The sequence below is a fragment of the Osmerus mordax genome, chromosome 22, assembly GCF_038355195.1.
Source record: "Osmerus mordax isolate fOsmMor3 chromosome 22, fOsmMor3.pri, whole genome shotgun sequence".
NCBI classification, from domain to species: Eukaryota; Metazoa; Chordata; class Actinopteri; order Osmeriformes; family Osmeridae; genus Osmerus; species Osmerus mordax.
The window spans coordinates 7,198,938-7,215,807 of NC_090071.1; the positions used below are offsets into that span (position 1 = coordinate 7,198,938).

General features: G+C 45.7%; 4 protein-coding genes and 3 non-coding genes across 7 annotated transcripts; 6 read left to right on the forward strand and 1 right to left on the reverse strand.

Annotated features, from left to right (window-relative positions):
* Positions 1–29: 29 nt before the first annotated feature.
* arl6ip6 (ADP-ribosylation factor-like 6 interacting protein 6) lies at positions 30–1,596 on the forward strand. Its single transcript, XM_067260600.1, has 4 exons — positions 30–514; positions 608–661; positions 765–897; positions 1,054–1,596. Exons 1-4 carry the CDS (start codon positions 232–234, stop codon positions 1,145–1,147), a joined length of 564 nt encoding a protein of 187 aa, XP_067116701.1. The 5' UTR covers positions 30–231; the 3' UTR covers positions 1,148–1,596.
* A 62-nt stretch (positions 1,597–1,658) lies between these two features.
* On the reverse strand, positions 1,659–6,950 carry ndufs1 (NADH:ubiquinone oxidoreductase core subunit S1). Its single transcript, XM_067260599.1, has 19 exons — positions 6,879–6,950; positions 6,286–6,362; positions 5,881–5,972; positions 5,665–5,772; positions 5,474–5,550; positions 5,281–5,362; positions 5,059–5,189; positions 4,746–4,931; positions 4,504–4,638; positions 4,217–4,331; positions 3,986–4,131; positions 3,741–3,869; positions 3,505–3,634; positions 3,174–3,334; positions 2,782–2,936; positions 2,519–2,694; positions 2,258–2,392; positions 2,053–2,125; positions 1,659–1,958 (listed from the first exon to the last, which is right to left on the reverse strand). Exons 2-19 carry the CDS (start codon positions 6,356–6,358, stop codon positions 1,867–1,869), a joined length of 2,196 nt encoding a protein of 731 aa, XP_067116700.1. The 5' UTR covers positions 6,359–6,362; positions 6,879–6,950; the 3' UTR covers positions 1,659–1,866.
* A 252-nt stretch (positions 6,951–7,202) lies between these two features.
* nop58 (NOP58 ribonucleoprotein homolog (yeast)) lies at positions 7,203–11,846 on the forward strand. Its single transcript, XM_067260219.1, has 15 exons — positions 7,203–7,361; positions 7,736–7,812; positions 7,939–7,991; positions 8,281–8,405; positions 8,507–8,643; positions 8,855–8,919; positions 9,006–9,140; positions 9,344–9,489; positions 9,751–9,877; positions 10,172–10,335; positions 10,463–10,597; positions 10,716–10,777; positions 10,898–11,046; positions 11,162–11,307; positions 11,410–11,846. The coding sequence occupies exons 1-15, from the start codon at positions 7,317–7,319 to the stop codon at positions 11,467–11,469; spliced, it is 1,626 nt and encodes a 541-aa protein (XP_067116320.1). The 5' UTR covers positions 7,203–7,316; the 3' UTR covers positions 11,470–11,846.
* LOC136966712 (small nucleolar RNA SNORD70) lies at positions 8,082–8,170 on the forward strand. Its single transcript, XR_010879458.1, has one exon. It is a non-coding gene; the product is annotated as a small nucleolar RNA SNORD70 (small nucleolar RNA).
* On the forward strand, positions 9,562–9,648 carry LOC136966714 (small nucleolar RNA SNORD11B). Its single transcript, XR_010879460.1, has one exon. It is a non-coding gene; the product is annotated as a small nucleolar RNA SNORD11B (small nucleolar RNA).
* LOC136966716 (small nucleolar RNA SNORD11B) lies at positions 9,961–10,044 on the forward strand. The gene has a single exon (XR_010879462.1). It is a non-coding gene; the product is annotated as a small nucleolar RNA SNORD11B (small nucleolar RNA).
* A 1,180-nt stretch (positions 11,847–13,026) lies between the features above and the next one.
* On the forward strand, positions 13,027–16,747 carry wdr12 (WD repeat domain 12). The gene is made up of 13 exons (XM_067260466.1): positions 13,027–13,173; positions 13,463–13,557; positions 13,703–13,797; positions 13,919–14,025; positions 14,139–14,254; positions 14,340–14,494; positions 14,610–14,655; positions 14,746–14,831; positions 15,025–15,165; positions 15,251–15,356; positions 15,528–15,660; positions 15,956–16,028; positions 16,373–16,747. The coding sequence occupies exons 1-13, from the start codon at positions 13,133–13,135 to the stop codon at positions 16,448–16,450; spliced, it is 1,272 nt and encodes a 423-aa protein (XP_067116567.1). The 5' UTR covers positions 13,027–13,132; the 3' UTR covers positions 16,451–16,747.
* Positions 16,748–16,870: the final 123 nt, after the last annotated feature.

Here is a 16,870-nt window from a genome sequence, read left to right on the forward strand (position 1 = left end):
GGATTTTAATGTATTCACGCGGAAGCGACTACAGTGTCTACGAAGTTTTCGGGTCATGTTAGAACAAGATTGTTGGTTTCATTTCAGAATGACAGAGAATCCAGCATAAGTACGTTATTTTCTATCAAGTTACTGTGCAGTTGCTACGTTTTCACTTGTTTGTTTGGAGTAGGAACAGAAAAGTTCAATTTCGCGTTTGCAAGGTATTCCAAAAGTTGGTCTGCAGCTGAGATGCAACGGGTAACCAACGATAGGACAGCTCTCGTAAGTGACACTGACATGTTTGGGGGAAAACTAGACCAAGAGTTGGAACCAGGGGTCCAAGGCTTTTCTCGTAGTGGTACCGGGATTGGTTTGGAGTTCAAACAACCGGTAGCTCAGCCCCGGAAGCCGAGCAAGAGTTTTTGGGATAACCCGCGACCATGGCCAAAGATGGCTTTATCAATGCTCTGTAGTGTTTTCCTGGTCTTGGCTGTCGCTGTCTTCTGTGCATTTCTATACATCATTATAAAAGGTATGCCCTTCATCCACATAAACATAACAATGTGCTACGTTTGTGTTTTGATATGCTGTTCTGTTCCCAATGTAACGTTTGTAACTGTTTCAGACCTGAGTGCTGAGAGGATGTTGGGGGAGGATGGGACAGAGGTCCGCGTCCTGGGTGAGTTTCAGGTGGAGGTGTGGAGACTGCAATTTCTTCCTTCTCCTACATTTTCTGTCACATATTTCTGGTTTGATTCCTTTCCTCCCGGTTGTCTCTGAAGGATTCTGGAGTGTTCTGGTATTGTCAGTGTTGGCTGGCTTGTCCTGCTGCAGTTTCTCATGGACACTCACATACTTTGACTCATATCAGCCAGGCATGTTTCCCCCAACCCCCCTGTCGTCTGCCTACCTCAGGTATTACACAGTCACAACACACACACTTCCATTCAATGTTTAAGGGGAAATAAGTACACGTATACAACAAAGGAGCATAAACTATCCTCACACACATGATAATGCTCTTGTTATGGTATGTGTGTGCATGTGCATGCTCGTGTGTGTGTCTTGTAGGCGTTTGACAGGCCACTCCTTCCATGTGGGCTACAGCGTGGCTGTCCTGAATGGCATAGTGGCCGCACTTACTGTTGTCTGGAACCTCATTTGACCCCTGACCTCTACCCAGAATTCAATGCTTCTGCACGTGGCCCGCCTAACATCCCAGCTATCGCCACTGACCTCAGCACTCAGAAGTATCACTGTAAAACAAGGAAACACTGAATAACACATATAAAGAGCTGTGCTTGGCATATTAGAAGCAAAGCTAATTCTTTAAATTTGTCACAGTATTACTGTAATATATTGAGTCCTAAGTACAATATCATGTGTTTTGTAAGGATACAATACATTCATGTCAGTTGTTGTCTAGTGTTGGCAAATGAACAGCATATTCGTTTATGTGAATGTTTTTGTACAATTGACAATCCTCCTACTGTCCCACCCAGCCAATGAATGTGACCCTGTATTGTCCCACACTGTCTAACCCTGGCACATCCCACTAATAAAGTAGCTCACACTTGTAGTCAACTTGTATCCTTCATAAACAGAAGTCTCAATAAATTGGGTGAAATGGCACTGAAAAGCATTCCTGAAACTCCATTGTTTCACTAACAGACACATAAGGATAAAGATTTATTCATAATCATTACAGTTACAGCTTTTTTCAACAAAGCCCTCTTCTTAACCCTTGTGCATGTTACACAAGAGTGGAAATGGTATCATATACAACAAGCAGCAAAGACAACTTAAATAAATGAGTCACCACTGAATGTTAATGTGACGTCAATACATGTGTGGGAGTTTTCATGTGTGTATATGTGCGCTTGTTTAGCAAATGGAAGGTTCATCAACAGCGTCTGCTCCTTCTGTGATAGCCTTTACACACTTGGCCATGGTCTGAGAGGCTCTGCTGATAGAATCTGAAAGAGAGAGCGAGAGTTACACACACACACACAAATGTTTGATCTAGCTGACCTACAAGTAAGCACATTCGTCTCTCACACAGACACATACCTGTCATGTAGAAGTCTTTAGCCGTGAGCTGAGGAGGAACAAGAGGATCTGCTAGGACAGTCTGGTTCACTGTCTGAAGGAGAGAGGGATCAAAATATAAGGAATAAAGAGAAAAATGACTTGCCCTTTATACAGAAATATAATCAGGCCTTGATCTGATCAATAATGAGATTTAGGGCTGAGAGGTGAACGGTCAGGCAGTGACCTTGGAGAGTTCGTTGGCCTGTTTGAAGTAGTTGGCTTCCTCCACGTCATCGTAGCGGATCAGGTTGGGGGAAACCTCCGCCAGTCTGTCCCTCAGCTCGTTCACGGAATCATAGGGCAGAGTCACGCCAGCCAGCTGGAAACACACACACACACACACGTTTAACAGGCACAGCGCACGCCAATGCTAGCAGAATCTGTCTCTAAAAATCTATACTATGGATTTGAGTGTGTTTGTGAGTAATACTGTAAGAGTGTGTACCTCAGAGATGGCTCGGATGATCTTCCAGTCCTCTCTGGCCATGCCGGGTGCCGTGACGGCCACGCGTGTCTGCTGGCTCCGCCCCTCCGTGTTCACGTAGGTTCCCACCTTCTCTGTGTAGGCGGCCCCAGGCAGGATGACATCAGCCATGGATGCTCCCACGTCGCCATGATGACCTAGGAGGAACCACATATGGCATGAGCATCACGTGCGTGCTAATGTATCGTTATCATGTGAAATCATACGTTAACGTGCATTCCTACCTTGGTATATGATCATGCTGTCCTTGGGCAGGTCTTGTCTGGTGATGCAGCCTGCATCGGCTCCCAACAGGAACAGAACCTTGGGCGGGGCCTGGCGGATCGCCTCCACCCCCGCCTTGTAGCCCAGGTCCAGAGCTGCCACCTGACTGGCCACTCTGTGGACAGACACAAACACAACCCAATCAGGACAGCCCTAGCTCAGTTGAACTGGACGCAAAGAAGAAGTGGGACAACTGCACGTTTGGTCAGAACAAGGTAAGCTAACGTGCTAACTCTGATTGGCCTTTTGGATTCCTGGACACATGCAACTGGATGCAGTGAAGTAAGCATGACTGCAGTTACACTGTACACTATTAATACATACAGATGTTCTCTGGACTGGCTAAGCTGACCTGTGCAGCACGTTGAGGACCTTCCAGCCCTCATCCACCCCGCTGCTGGTCCTGGCGTTCTGGGCTATGGTGGACACAGAGCTCAAGATGGCCGCCCCGTCCTCCCTCTGCAGAGCTGAGCTGCCTACCACCACCACCGGCCGCTTGGCCTCGGCCAGCACCTAACATGGGGACAGGGAGAGAGAAGGGGATGGGTTACATACATGGCCAGAAAGTCGACCTGACTCTTAGAAACTACACTTTACTGAAAGCAAGAGCCACAAGAATGTGTTAAGCGTCGCCAATCATTTCCAGTAGCTCCCACCAATGACTTGTGTATTGCCATGGGTACCTGGCAGAAGGGGTGTGTCCCATTGGCCAGCTCCTGCAGCACATGGGCAGATTCCCCCAGGTGGTCATAGGTGTAGCTCAGGTCCACCCCACTCCCCACCAGCGCCACTTGCAGCTCGTTGTGGAGCCAGCTGACAGACAGAGAGAGAAGGACGGGCGGGGAAACACATTCAGATATTGTGTTATTAGCAAAACTTCTTAGCAAGGGTGTGTGGGTTTGTGTGTGTGTAAACTTACCTCTTGCGGACGCGAGCGTTGAACAGCGGGGCTTCGTAGCGAGGGTTGGTCCCTATGAGCAGCAACAGGTCACACTCCTCAATGCCCGCGATCCGCGAGTTCAGCAGGTAGTTGGAGCGCAGGTCGGTACTACAGCGTCACACACCAGAGTCACACACCAGAACATGCAGCGTGTTCCGACCACATAAACACCATCAAACCCAATTAGAAGCTCTTTCCCCCCCCAAAAAAAAACACCCACTCACCCAGCCCCCGACATAGGGAACACCTCCTCAGTGCAGAGTGCGTCACTGTTCAGCCGGTTGAGGAGGTCCTTCAGAGCCACCAAGGCCTCTGCATCCACCATGCCTCCCGCTATGGCCGCCACCTCACTGCCCTGGGCTCCTTGCAGCTACGCAGACACACATTTACATGCATGAAATCTTCTTCACACGCTGCAAACAAACACGCCGTCCAGGATACAGTGTGATACTTACTGCTCCGGCCACACGGGTGAGGACGTCCTCCCAGGATGTGGGTACCAGCTGACCAGACGCATTCTTCACCATGGGCTGGGTCAGTCTCTGCCTCTTCAACCCGTCATATGCAAACCTACACACACACACACAATGTAATAGACAAACACACTTAAACCCACATATATACAGTATATGACCCTGAATCACATTTCAGTGGATACAGGTTCAATGAATACATTGTAGGGGATGATCTAAAATTAAGTGCAGCCCACGTATTCTGAACTAGTATTTAACCTGAATCTGACCTGGTCTTGTCTGAGATCCACTCCTCATTCACATCTTCATTGAGACGGGGCATGACCCTCATGACCTCACCAGCACGTGTGCTCACCACGATGTTGCTGCCAACTGCATCCAGCACGTCGATGGACTCGGTTTTTCTACAGGCGCAAAAAGTTAAAACACAGTCTTTAAAATCATCAACACATTTATTCTGTAACAAAAACATGAACAATTACATTCTTACACACACACACACACACACTACCTGGTCTCCCAGGGTCTGGCAGTGAAGGCGTATGGTTTGGAGGTGAGGGCTCCCACGGGACAGATGTCAATGACGTTTCCAGACATCTCTGACATGAACATCTTCTCCACGTACGTGCCCACCTGCATGTTGTTACCTCTTCCGGTGGTGCCCAGGTCCTCCACACCAGCGATCTCACTGGCGAAGCTGGTAAAGAAAGTTACCAGATGACCAGTCAGAGCCAGGCTCCACTATCAACTAGCTATAGCACTAAAAACATAGGCCCACACTTCTGAGTACAGAGGCCCAAAGGGACAAACAGAGCCAAGCTCACCGGATGCAGCGTGTACACTGGATGCAGCGGGTCATGATAGTCTTGATGAGGGGCCCGATGTTCTTATCCTCCACCGCCCTCTTGTTCTCAGTGAACCGACTCCGGTCTGTACCAAACTGCATGGACTGGTCCTGTGAGGCACAAACACAAAACATGGTTAGAAAGCGAGAGTGTGTGTGTGTGTGTGTGTGTGTGTGTGTGAGAGTGAGCATATGTACTTGCCTGTAGGTCGCACTCTCCTCCCTGGTCACAGATGGGGCAGTCCAAGGGATGGTTGGCAAGCAGAAACTCCATCACCCCCTCTCTGTCGACACACAATCACACACGCCCCCTGGTGAAAAATCCGCTTCGACAACATCCAAGATTTTTGTACATCTGTAAGTGTCGCAGACCAAAGTCAAGTATGCCAATGTACCTCGCTTTACGGGTCTTGTCTGAGTTTGTGAGAATGTTCCAGCCCTTCATCACTGGCATCGCACATGCTGCCACAGGCTGTTGACCAGACAACGAATACAGATTTTCCATCACAATCCCACAACTTTCTGTGTGTTTAGTCTAGCTCAGTACATTTAAATCATTACAATTACTACTTTGTGAACATGTTACCTTTGGAGCTTTCTCGATCTCGACCAGACACATCCTGCAGTTCCCAGCGACAGACAAACGCTCGTGGTAGCAGAACCGTGGGATCTGTACACCCACCTTTTCACAGGCCTAGAAACACACCAATATGCATTGCCATATGTAAACAAATGCTTAAACGGTATTGCTAATTTACATTTAACAATATAGCGGTCACGCTGCGATTCACACTGAGGTTACCTGCAGCACAGTAGTTCCAGCTGCTACCTCCACTGGCTTTCCATCCACAAACACCTCAACCATATTACTAGCTGCCCGGATGGAGGTACGCACTGTAAACACACATTTGCATCATCACATTATTATTAGTTGAAGTTATAAAAAATAAAAAATGACCACACAGCAATATTTGTAAACATACACTAGAGGTACAGATGAAATGGGAAAGGCATGTGCGAGATGGTTGACATGATTAACTCAACAGGAGATCTGGGGATCTGCGTTGGCAGATATCCAAGTGATTTGAGGGTGCGTAAGGACACCAGGATCATGTTAAACCCCACTGTAGCTGAAACTTCACCACAACAATGAGGCATACACAGACAGACAGTGCAAGACAAAAAATTGTTATCGTGGCCTGGTTACCGTTGTTTGCGGGAGCCAGGCTGCCCTTGGCTGTCCCGGCTAGCGCGCGGCTCACGGCTGGCAAACGCAACATGATGCTGGAGAGAAAGAGAAGCGACAAATAGAGACAGACAAGACCGTTACAATATGACTAGTATAGTACTATTGTGTAACCTCTGACATCTTGCCATTTAGTAGCGTTACTAAATACTGTATATACAAATATATACACAACAGCAAGAACAACATTACAAAACCTGGTAATGTTAGCCAATTAGACAACGATTTGACAACAGTTGCTGTCTATGTAACACAATTAATATTGATACGTGTATATGAATATCCAAATGGTAATACTAATGTGTAGTTCCAATTCATTGCTAATTTGTGCCACAAATGGCATGTGTCCTTCTCTGAACTCAATACTAGATTCTGACTTCCACACCGCTGGACTACGGAATGGCTAAACTATGCTAGGCTAACTAGCTTCCCTTCAAGGACACGGGGTGGTGGTGAGGTTGTATCGCATGAACGGCATTTAAATATTCCACATGTAAAACAACGCACGATATATGAACAAATAAGGCTAAATGACACGTTTTACACACTCTTACCTTGTCGCTATTTGGCCTTCTTGACCAGAACAGCGATGGATTAGTGCATACACTATTGGTTAACGATAGCGAAGTCGGAAGTCTATGGCCACAACAACGGAAATGACGGTATCGTTTTATAAACTAACTTTTCTGCTCATTATTATTTATTTAAATAATAATCATATATTCTAAAAACACACATATATACATAATATATTATAAATAAAAATGCATGTTTGTTTCTGGAAACATTTCTTCGTAGCGGTGTAGTGTGAAGTACTTCCGGGTCCATGAAGGTCCCCGCGTGTCCACCGTGCGCCTACCGTTCATGCATGCATGTCTTTTCCTTCTCTTAGTTCCGAAGTAGTTTGTGCAGCGTGGTAGTTGTGTTTTTCTGGGCAGACAAGGCTCTCTCGGAGAGCAGCAGTGTTGTAGTCATTGCTTAAAGGAATCACAATGCTCGTTTTATTTGAGACCGCTGCTGGCTATGCCATTTTCAAGGTAGGTATTTTGCTAGGTTTTACCAAAAGTACACTAGATTTAAGTTGTTGGCGCTGTGTGCTTGTGGGCTAACTAGCTTAGCAAGCAAGCATGGACTAGGCCTGACGTCAACCATTCATGTAAAAATATATTTTACATGATTTGGAAAACGTTACCGAACTAAACACATTTACGACGATATATGGTCAATCATTAGATACAAGAAAAGTCATGGTTTGAAGCCGGTTGTAGGTAGATGCTGCACATTTTCAAGGACCGCGTGCCGACATACGACATGTGGTTGCACTTCTACTATTTTTAATTACGCGAGAGGAACACATGTTTGGAACACATTGAATGCGTGATCGTTTATTTTGTGAAATGTTTTATCACAGGTCCTCGATGAGTCGAAACTCGAAGAGGTCGAAGATCTATGGAAGGAGTTTGAAACCACAGAAAAAGCCAACAAAGTGTGAGTATTGAACCCTGCTTGCTTGGTCAACATTTGCCTTAACATTGTTTACCGTGATTTGTGCTGGCGTCAATTATTGATGTTGTAAGTAAAAATGGATGTACTAACTGTACTTTTCCTTGCCAGTGTGAAGTTGAAACACTTTGAAAAATTCCAAGATACCACAGAAGCATTGGCAGGTAATACCACATCAACAGCACAGATAATGCCTATACGTTTATTCTCCTTGTGCATGACAAATTTTGATGAAATGGTTCTCCAAGTTAATGGCTGTGGAGTCAATGATGTATCTCTTGTGTCTGATTTAAGTGTGAGGTCATTCAGCAGTTTTCGTCACTACCACTGAGACAACCACAGCATTTTCAGTTTAAAATCCAAACTGTAGTCCCTGCAATGCAATTCTAGCATTGGGTACATTTCAGTTCAGTTTTGTGTTTACCCTAACAAGTATCTTTCCACTGTGTACAGCGGCAACTGCCATGACTGAGGGGAAGATCGGGAAAAGCCTGAAAAAGATCCTGAAGAAAGTAGTGGCCAAAGAGGCTCACGAGCAGCTTGCCATCAGTGATGTTAAACTCGGAGGGGTGATCAAGGTGAGTTCTGTCCCTTTTGTGGGAAGGAAGCAGTGAATGAAACCAACCTTGACGGACATTTCAATGCAGTTTCACTGACATTTTCATTGGTGCATGTGCAGGACAAGCTGAACCTGAGCTGTGTGCACAGCCCTGCTATAGCGGAGCTGATGAGGGGCATTAGGACCCAGATGGAGGGTCTGATCACTGGGCTGCCTCCTCGTGAGATCAGTGCCATGTCCCTTGGACTTGCACACAGGTATGGCATAGTGTGCATACCCTTACATGCACCCATCTGGCTGGTAGGCTTGCCCATGATTATCGCATGCTGTCTGAAACCACCTGTTGATTTTCCTCAGCATTCGTCACTACCACTGAGGCGACACCTAAACAACTGACTAATGTAAATCACTCTGTGACCATTTTTGTTTCAATGACATGTAACTGATATTGTCTGGTTTCTTTTTTAGTTTGTCCCGTTACAAGCTGAAGTTCAGTCCAGACAAGGTGGACACCATGATCGTTCAAGCCATCTGTAAGCTCCCCTCATACATGGCATGTGGTGCTCCTTTAATGATGAAAGGCTTTGGCAGTTAATTTGTTTCTTCCGCCTTCTCCTAGCTCTGCTGGATGACCTGGATAAAGAACTGAACAACTACATCATGCGCTGCAGAGAGTGGTACGGGTGGCACTTCCCAGAGCTGGGAAAAATCATCACCGACAACTTGGCATACTGCAAGAGTGTCCGCAAGATAGGTTTGTACAGACACAGGCCTGAATGGGTTCTGAGGAAGTTGTCTGACACAGCATAGTTTTGATAGTGTTCTGACCAGTTCCATTCCATGTACCAAAGGCTGAATGACCCCCCCCCCCCCCCTTTCCCCCAAACATGCCCTGCTGTGGATGTACAGCCTATTTGTGGTTTTGTGAGTGACCTTTGACTGTTCCCTCATCCTCAGGTGTCCGAACCAACGTGGCCACCACAGACCTGTCAGATCTCATCCCTGAGGAGATTGAAGCAGAGGTCAAACTCGCCGCTGAAATCTCCATGGGTACCGAGGTATCCGAGGAGGACATCAACAATATCATGCACCTGTGTGACCAGGTAAAAATCAACTCAGAAACCAATCCATACAGAGATGATGGTCTCATATTGCCCTAGGATCTGGGATAACAATGATAGTGGTGATGATGACGACATATTTGTCCTTTTCCTGAAACAGACCATGTGGGTATTTCAGTCACTACCTCATCTGAACAGTCACATGTTAATCCCTGGGCCATTCTCCAACACCGCATATCAGTGTTTTGTCTGGTAAACCCTAATCACATTGACACTCACTGTCTTGTTTTGTGTCCTACCTAGGTTATCGATATCTCAGAGTACCGCACACAGCTTTACGACTATCTGAAGAACCGTATGACGGCCATCGCCCCCAACCTGACTGTGATGGTGGGAGAACTGGTGGGCGCTCGCCTTATCTCACACGCTGGTGAGTCACAGTTCTCAAATTAATTAGATGGGGACTTTTTTTCCTGCATAATGTGTCAGCAGATATAATATAATGGTGCATACAACAAGCAGTGATGATGATGACTATATGTCACTTTTCCTGAAACTACCTGATGTCTTTAAGTCACTACCTCATCTGAGCTTGTCCCAACACTAGAACAAATGGAAACCAGTTAAGAGCTGTTCCCCTAGTGTACCTCCTCATTCAGCATGAAAATGCAAACATCCTTACCTCACACTGACTGGCCTCGTCTGATGGTTTGTCCATATAAAGGATCTCTGCTGAATCTGGCCAAGCACCCCGCCTCCACAGTGCAGATCCTGGGAGCAGAGAAGGCCCTGTTCAGAGCCCTGAAGACACGCAGAGACACGCCCAAGTACGGGCTGATCTACCACGCCTCCCTGGTGGGCCAGACCACAGCCAAGAACAAGGGCAAGGTGAGTGGGGGTGGAGTCATTCATCCAGACTGTAGCTATGTTTTAGATGGCCACATGGTGACTTGTCAGGACTATGTGGAGTACACTGCTGCATAATTTAATGCAAATTTATTTTTCTCCATTCTAGATCTCCAGAATGCTTGCAGCCAAGGCATCCCTAGCTATTCGCTATGATGCCCTGGGTGAAGACACAAACTCTGAGATGGGTATTGAGAACCGTGCTAAGCTGGAGATCAGACTACGCCACCTGGAGGACAAGGGAGTAAGTACATTAGGAGTCCATCTGTGTTCTTTCCATTATCAGACTGCCATAGCAGTTATTAGATAACTGATTTGGGAAACAAAAACAAGTGCTAACATTTGACCACTTTTCTCCTCAGATCAGAAGAATCAGTGGAACAGGAAAAGCATTGGCCAAGGCTGATAAATACCAACACAAAAGGTAAACTGGGTCTCGGGATGGGACCTACATACCCTTTTTAGTTGGGGAATTGCTAGAGCTATTTATGAAATTGTTGATTACAATGGATGTGTTAAGTAACGCATGTCCTGTGTCTTCCAGTGACGTTAAGGTGTACGATCCCTCTGGTGACTCTACGCTCCCCTCAACCTCCAAGAAGAGGAAGTTTGAGGAGGTAGAGGCGGAAGAGGTAGCCACGCCAACGCCCGTCAAGACCAAGAAGGTTAAGAAAGAAGCAGCAGCCGCAGAGGGTGAGTACATCAGACCAGCACACAAACCGTAACCTTGGTTGACCCACACAATTGCCGCTTACTGGACGTGTTTTCTTGCGATGCTCAAAAACTGCTGTGGTTTGTACCCAACCAGAACCAGAAACGTCGACGGCTGCCGAAGAACCTCCCAAGAAGAAGAAGAAAAAGAAGGAAAAGAAGGCAGAGGCTGCCGCCGAGGAGGAGGAGGATGAGGTGGTGGAGGTGAAGGAGGAAGAGATGGAGGAGGCGCCCACAGAGGAAGTAAGGATCAGTTCTGGAATTCTTTAGAAGCCCAGTATCTTGTGTGCTTTTCTTTTGGTTTTCTTTTCCAACGTACTAATTTGTATTTTCTTTTCATTGAAGACAACAGAGAAGAAGAAAAAGAAGAAAAAAAAGAAGATTAAAGAGGAGGAAGGGGAATAAGATGGATGGGGATATAGTGTATATTATTAGTTTTCATTTGTCACTGCACATGCATCTGACTCAGACTGGGCAAAGTCCTTTGTTGTGGGAACCAGGTGTCTTTGTTTAAGAAATTGTTCATTTCTAAGAGTAATGAACATGTTTTTACGAGCTTAAGTCTGGATGATTATGTAAGTCATGTTGTATGTGAGTATGTTTTGAGTTAAAAATAATTGAAAATCAATTTAGTGTAGTGTAACTTTGTTTCTTCACTCAATCTTGTCTCATTCTGCATACATACCTCCTTTATATAAAAAAGCTTTTTTCCAAGGATGGCCTCTGCCTTTTATAGGGTAAAAATGTCATTTTCTGGTCAATTAAATGAATGTTTATTTTAATTCTGGTATTCTGTCTTTTCTTAAAATATATTTTCAGTAGTCAATTTATTCAACTATATTAATGAAAGTTGTAAACTGCTGCCCTCATTAAGCCAAGCTGAAACTGTTGAGCTACTCATCTTCTAGAATTATTCATTTGAGGATACAGAGCACATCTCTGCAGTTCCTACATTGTAATGAAATCATAATGCTCATTTCCTAATTCCATGCACAAAACTGTTCTCAATGTATCAAACATCAAGTTTCTGAGTATAGATTTAATGTCTTCATGTTTTGCAATGTTATGGTTCTCATCAGTGCCTTGCTTACAGTTTTAAACAGCATTACAAGATTTACATTCCGTAGAAGACCAGAACTGGTATTCAAGCAGCATCTGCACAGTTGGCATGTGTTTTCACCAAGGCTTTAATACTCACAATGGTGTTGTCAATGGCTACATTTTTTCTGACTTCAGAGCTGTGCTTCCCTACTATGCTAAACCTGCCGACTGCACTCAGTTAAAACATAAGTTGATGGGCCTTCTCCCACTGGTTCCAAACCCCCTCTCTAGACCCCAGGCCGTGGGTCTCCTGATGAAAATGAGTAGAGGCAAAGAGGGAAGAGCTGATTAAGGTGCCATCCAGATTGGCTAATGAGCCCAACCAGGACCTGGCACAGTGAATGTTTTCAGCCACTCTGGTGGTGTCTGGGCATAGTCACCTGGTGCTGTCCTCAAGCCTGATACGGAGGCTCCAGCCCTCTGCCGCACAGCTTATGCTGTTCAGAGCTTCTGTTCTCCAGCTACGGTTGACGTGTCTCAGGGCTGGGCTGGCTACTGCCCTCCACTGGCATCTCACACCGTGGATCCTACCAGCCTGGGGCTCCCTGACCAGAAGTACTGAGGGTGGACAACTCCCTAAAGGCAGCAACGAGGAAGAAGGGAGACACTAACCATCTTATTTTATTTAGACCCTCCCTCAAAATGTTTTATCAATCTATTTTATTACAAAACAACAAAAAATTGCATAACATTTTATTCCTGAGATTTCATTGCTTATACTACGACAGTGACACTACCGGTGACATTCTCATAGCACCCTTACCTGAGCAAGAGCTCAGACATTACTAGTTGAAATTCCTCGATTGAAGTCCTCGATTGAGTTTTCTGTGCTCAACTAAAATGTCTTCATTCAAACCACATGGCAAGAGTGCACACTGCATGGATGAGACCTGTTTATAAAGTACCTTGCTAACAGAGAATCTAGTTAGCTTTTAAGTTTGTAGCTAGTAACCATACAAAAGCAAAAATGTCTCAATTACAAACAAGGTTCTTCACAGAAAACAAAAAGTAAGTTTACCGTAATTACGAGAAAGAGCTTTGTCAATGAACTATTTTCTAGCCAGTTAGCTAACAGCTAACATTAGCTTGCTTAACGTCAGACTATTTCATAACAAATGCAAGCAAATAACGTTCACCGTCATCATTATACAGCTTTCTACCTAAGCTACATCATGCCATGGCAATTAGTGCCTATAGCTAAAATCCTTATAGTTACAGCCCGTCAGAAATGCTAATATTTCTTTTTTTCCAGTGACTGACTAGTCACCTTTAATAACATCAACGTATTTTCTTTCAGATATGCAATAGATGACGTCCCTTTCTCCATACCGGCAGCCTCCGAGGTGCAAGATCTCAGCAATGTTATCAACAAACTCCTGGAAGCAAAGAATGGTGATAATAGGCGCTTACAATGAACCGGACAGTTTGTCCAGAATTAGAGGGGTTGACATAGGTTATAACGGCGAGTGTTAATTGCATCTAGTTTAATGACACTCGTGTTGAATTATACTAAATTTTGTGGTTGTTTTGTTTCAAGCATCCCATAGCCAAGTCGAATTTGACTTCCTCGTCCGTGGTCAGTTCCTGCGGACATGTCTGTCCATCCACATGGACACGGAGGGCATATCCACGGTGAGATAATCCTGTCGTATTAAAAACACTTACTGACTGGCATTCACACTGCCCAGCAAACTCACAAGCAATGACAAGGGCTATGTGTGTGTTTTACTTGTGTGCACCTGTGTGACCTTAGGAAGATGTGGTGGAGATAGAGTATGTGGAGAGATTCACAGCACCTCAGCCTGAGGAGTGCATGATGCATGATGACTGGATCAGTTCTGTGGAGGCAGACTCTGAATGGTGAGTAAGGTGGTCACAACAGCAACTGTACCACAATAAGCTATTGAATACATTTTTGCACACAAAAGCGTCAGCAAAATAAATACAATTACCAATGGATGATGTGTGAGCAGGATCCTGACCGGCTCCTATGACAAGACAGCCAAGATCTGGTCCCTGGAGGGCAAGGCTGTGATGACGGTGGCAGGACACACAGATGTGGTGAAAGATGTGGCGTGGGTCAAGAGAGGTGAGCAGGACAGAAGCATAGGTGTACTTCTGATTTCCTGACTGGGTGCAGTTCTGACCAGTTGCACACCACTGTTTCTGTGCAGATGGGCTGACTTCCCTGCTACTCACGGCTTCTCTGGACCAGACCATTCTGTTGTGGGAGTGGGACTCTGAGAGGAACAAGTTGAAAGCCAAACACTGCTGCCGTGGACATGCCGGAAGTGTTGACACAGTCGCCTCCGATCCCTCACGCACAAAGGTGAGAAGGACAGAGACGGTGGGAGAGAAAGGGAAGAGGGACGTTTGCGAGAAAACAAAATTGACAAGGACGGAAGGAGTCGACGTCTAACGTTTAACGTTACTCTAATTTTCAGTTCTGCAGCGGCTCGTGGGATAAGATGCTCAAGATCTGGTCTGCAGGTACTGTCAGAGGGAATCACGCAATCACACACCCACACGTTAAAAATACAGTGACAAATCGGGGTACTTAATGAGTTGCTGTGCTTTCAGTTCCCACAGATGAGGAGGATCAGGTGGAGGAGGCCCCCAGCAGGCCCCGGAAGAAGCAGAAAACTGACCAGATGGGGCTGACCAGGGTGAGGGAGCCAGTTTGGCCCTGGAGTTAATACTTCACAACAACTACCGTTGTTTATGGACAAATACTAAACCTTTACCTAAACATTTACTTTTACGGCTCATTTGACTTGACCAGGGATGTAACTGACTGAGGTAGAAGTGGTTTTGACTTGCCCGTGTGTCTTATGGTAACAGTCTCTCCCCTCCCCACAGACCCCCCTCATGACTCTATCGGGCCACAACGAAGCGGTGTCCTCGGTGCTGTGGTGTGACGGGGCGGAGCTGTGCAGTGCATCCTGGGATCACACCATGCGTCTGTGGGACGCAGAGACGGGGGTGCTGAAGACCACCCTGGTGAGATGGCCGCCCACCGCACACACGTGTATTGATGAGCCGATTGATGGGCAGATCGATGAGCTGTGTGCTCTCTTCCCTGCAGTCGGGCAATAAAGTGTTCAACTGCGTGTCCTACTCCCCTATATGCCGCCGCCTAGCCTCTGGCAGCACAGACAGACACATCAGACTCTGGGACCCCCGCTCGAAAGGTCAGGATGCTCCATCATAGACTGTGTACTGCAGCTCAGGGCTTCAGTAGATATCTGTCATCTGTGTGTGCACTTGAAAGTATTTTATACGTGTGTGTCGGTGGGGGGGGGGGTGCATATTTTGTGCGTGTATGGGTCTCTTACTGTGTGTGTTTCCTCTGTCCGGCTCAGATGGTTCCCTGGTCCTCCTCTCCCTGACCTCTCACACGGGCTGGGTCACTGCGGTGAAGTGGTCTCCCTCCCACGAACACCAGCTCATGTCTGGTTCACTCGACAACGTGGTGAAGCTTTGGGACACCAGAAGGTTTGTAACCTTCCCATATAGCACACATCTATTCATAAATCACTGAACATCTACAGGGGGAAAAAACATACAGCACATGCCTAAAATAACAGACATACCTTATTTGAACTCTTATGTAAAAATACAAATATTGCAACTTTAGCAGTAGTTTTCCAGGTGAAATATGTGTCCAAATCGTCCCAGAATGGCGAGGTTCCAGAGATGGCAGCATGGGAAAATATTTCCACCAGTTGGCTGGGGACCTAATAAACGTATACACTGTGTAAATATGTGGTTGTTGTGTGTTATGTTCCAGCTGTAAGGCCCCCCTGTATGACTTGGCGGCCCACGAGGACAAGGTTCTGTGTGTCGACTGGACAGACAGTGGGGTAAGAGAGCAGCTCCCCAGTGATGGTTTACACCTCAGTGTCCCTGTCTGGCATGTGTAGGTGGGCTTTTAGCCTCACCTACAGTTTTTACTGGTCTTGGTCAAATTCTCAGTGATGGTCTAATTTTTCTTTAAATTTAATTAAATAGAACTGTTCAGCAACTTTAGATGTTAATTGTGCCTGTGTGACCCCTGGAAATGAATTGTGTTGATATAGAATTGTTTCTGGTATCATTTTGCAATCACGTCATCACTGTTTCTTTCTCAGGGAATTTTCGGGTGAATTGTGTGTGTTGATTCCACCACGTGTCTAACTTGGCCCATCTCCTTCTCTTTCTCTAACAGCTGATGCTGAGCGGAGGAGCAGACAATAAGTTGTACACCTACAAATACTCTTCCTGTGTGTCTGACGACGGGGCATAGACTGGACTGTGGAAGACAAACATGTACTGTCAAACAGACACATCCACACAGAGACCTGAATCAGATTGAACTCCAAATAAATTGAAATGGACTGACATATTGGCTTTTTCAGAGCTGGTATACTGAAGTGGATGCAATGACAGACAGTATGGATCATAACACCTTTTATTTTTTATTGTGTATTTAACACATGCTATACCCATTGCAATCAGTCTGAATTATCCATTTATTTTGTGTTATTTGTGCATTTGTTATTGAATGCATTTCTGCTGTATTGGTCAATAAATTAATTTTCCCACAAACACGTGCTGTTTTTGCCTTTCACCTACAACTGCCATACCAAGTAGAACACATTCCACATTTCTTATAAACTAATACTTCAAGTTCCTAGTTTCCTCCTTAGCTGGTTTGACTTGATAT

Bases quoted from the DNA above. Each gene is read 5' to 3' on its own strand.
- arl6ip6 (XM_067260600.1), top strand. From the start codon at position 232: ATGCAACGGGTAACCAACGATAGGACAGCTCTCGTAAGTGACACTGAC. The intron at 662-764 runs GTGAGTTTCAGG...TTGTCTCTGAAG, and splicing joins GACAGAGGTCCGCGTCCTGG to GATTCTGGAGTGTTCTGGTA. The intron at 898-1,053 runs GTATTACACAGT...TGTGTCTTGTAG, and splicing joins CTGTCGTCTGCCTACCTCAG to GCGTTTGACAGGCCACTCCT.
- ndufs1 (XM_067260599.1), bottom strand. From the start codon at position 6,358: ATGTTGCGTTTGCCAGCCGTGAGCCGCGCGCTAGCCGGGACAGCCAAG. The intron at 5,773-5,880 runs GTAACCTCAGTG...GTGTGTTTCTAG, and splicing joins CTGGAACTACTGTGCTGCAG to GCCTGTGAAAAGGTGGGTGT. The intron at 4,639-4,745 runs GTAGTGTGTGTG...TTGCGCCTGTAG, and splicing joins GCCAGACCCTGGGAGACCAG to AAAAACCGAGTCCATCGACG.
- nop58 (XM_067260219.1), top strand. From the start codon at position 7,317: ATGCTCGTTTTATTTGAGACCGCTGCTGGCTATGCCATTTTCAAG. The intron at 7,813-7,938 runs GTGAGTATTGAA...TTTCCTTGCCAG, and splicing joins ACAGAAAAAGCCAACAAAGT to TGTGAAGTTGAAACACTTTG. The intron at 9,490-9,750 runs GTAAAAATCAAC...TGTCCTACCTAG, and splicing joins TCATGCACCTGTGTGACCAG to GTTATCGATATCTCAGAGTA.
- wdr12 (XM_067260466.1), top strand. From the start codon at position 13,133: ATGTCTCAATTACAAACAAGGTTCTTCACAGAAAACAAAAA. The intron at 14,495-14,609 runs GTGAGAAGGACA...TCTAATTTTCAG, and splicing joins CCGATCCCTCACGCACAAAG to TTCTGCAGCGGCTCGTGGGA. The intron at 15,166-15,250 runs GTGAGATGGCCG...TCTTCCCTGCAG, and splicing joins GGGTGCTGAAGACCACCCTG to TCGGGCAATAAAGTGTTCAA.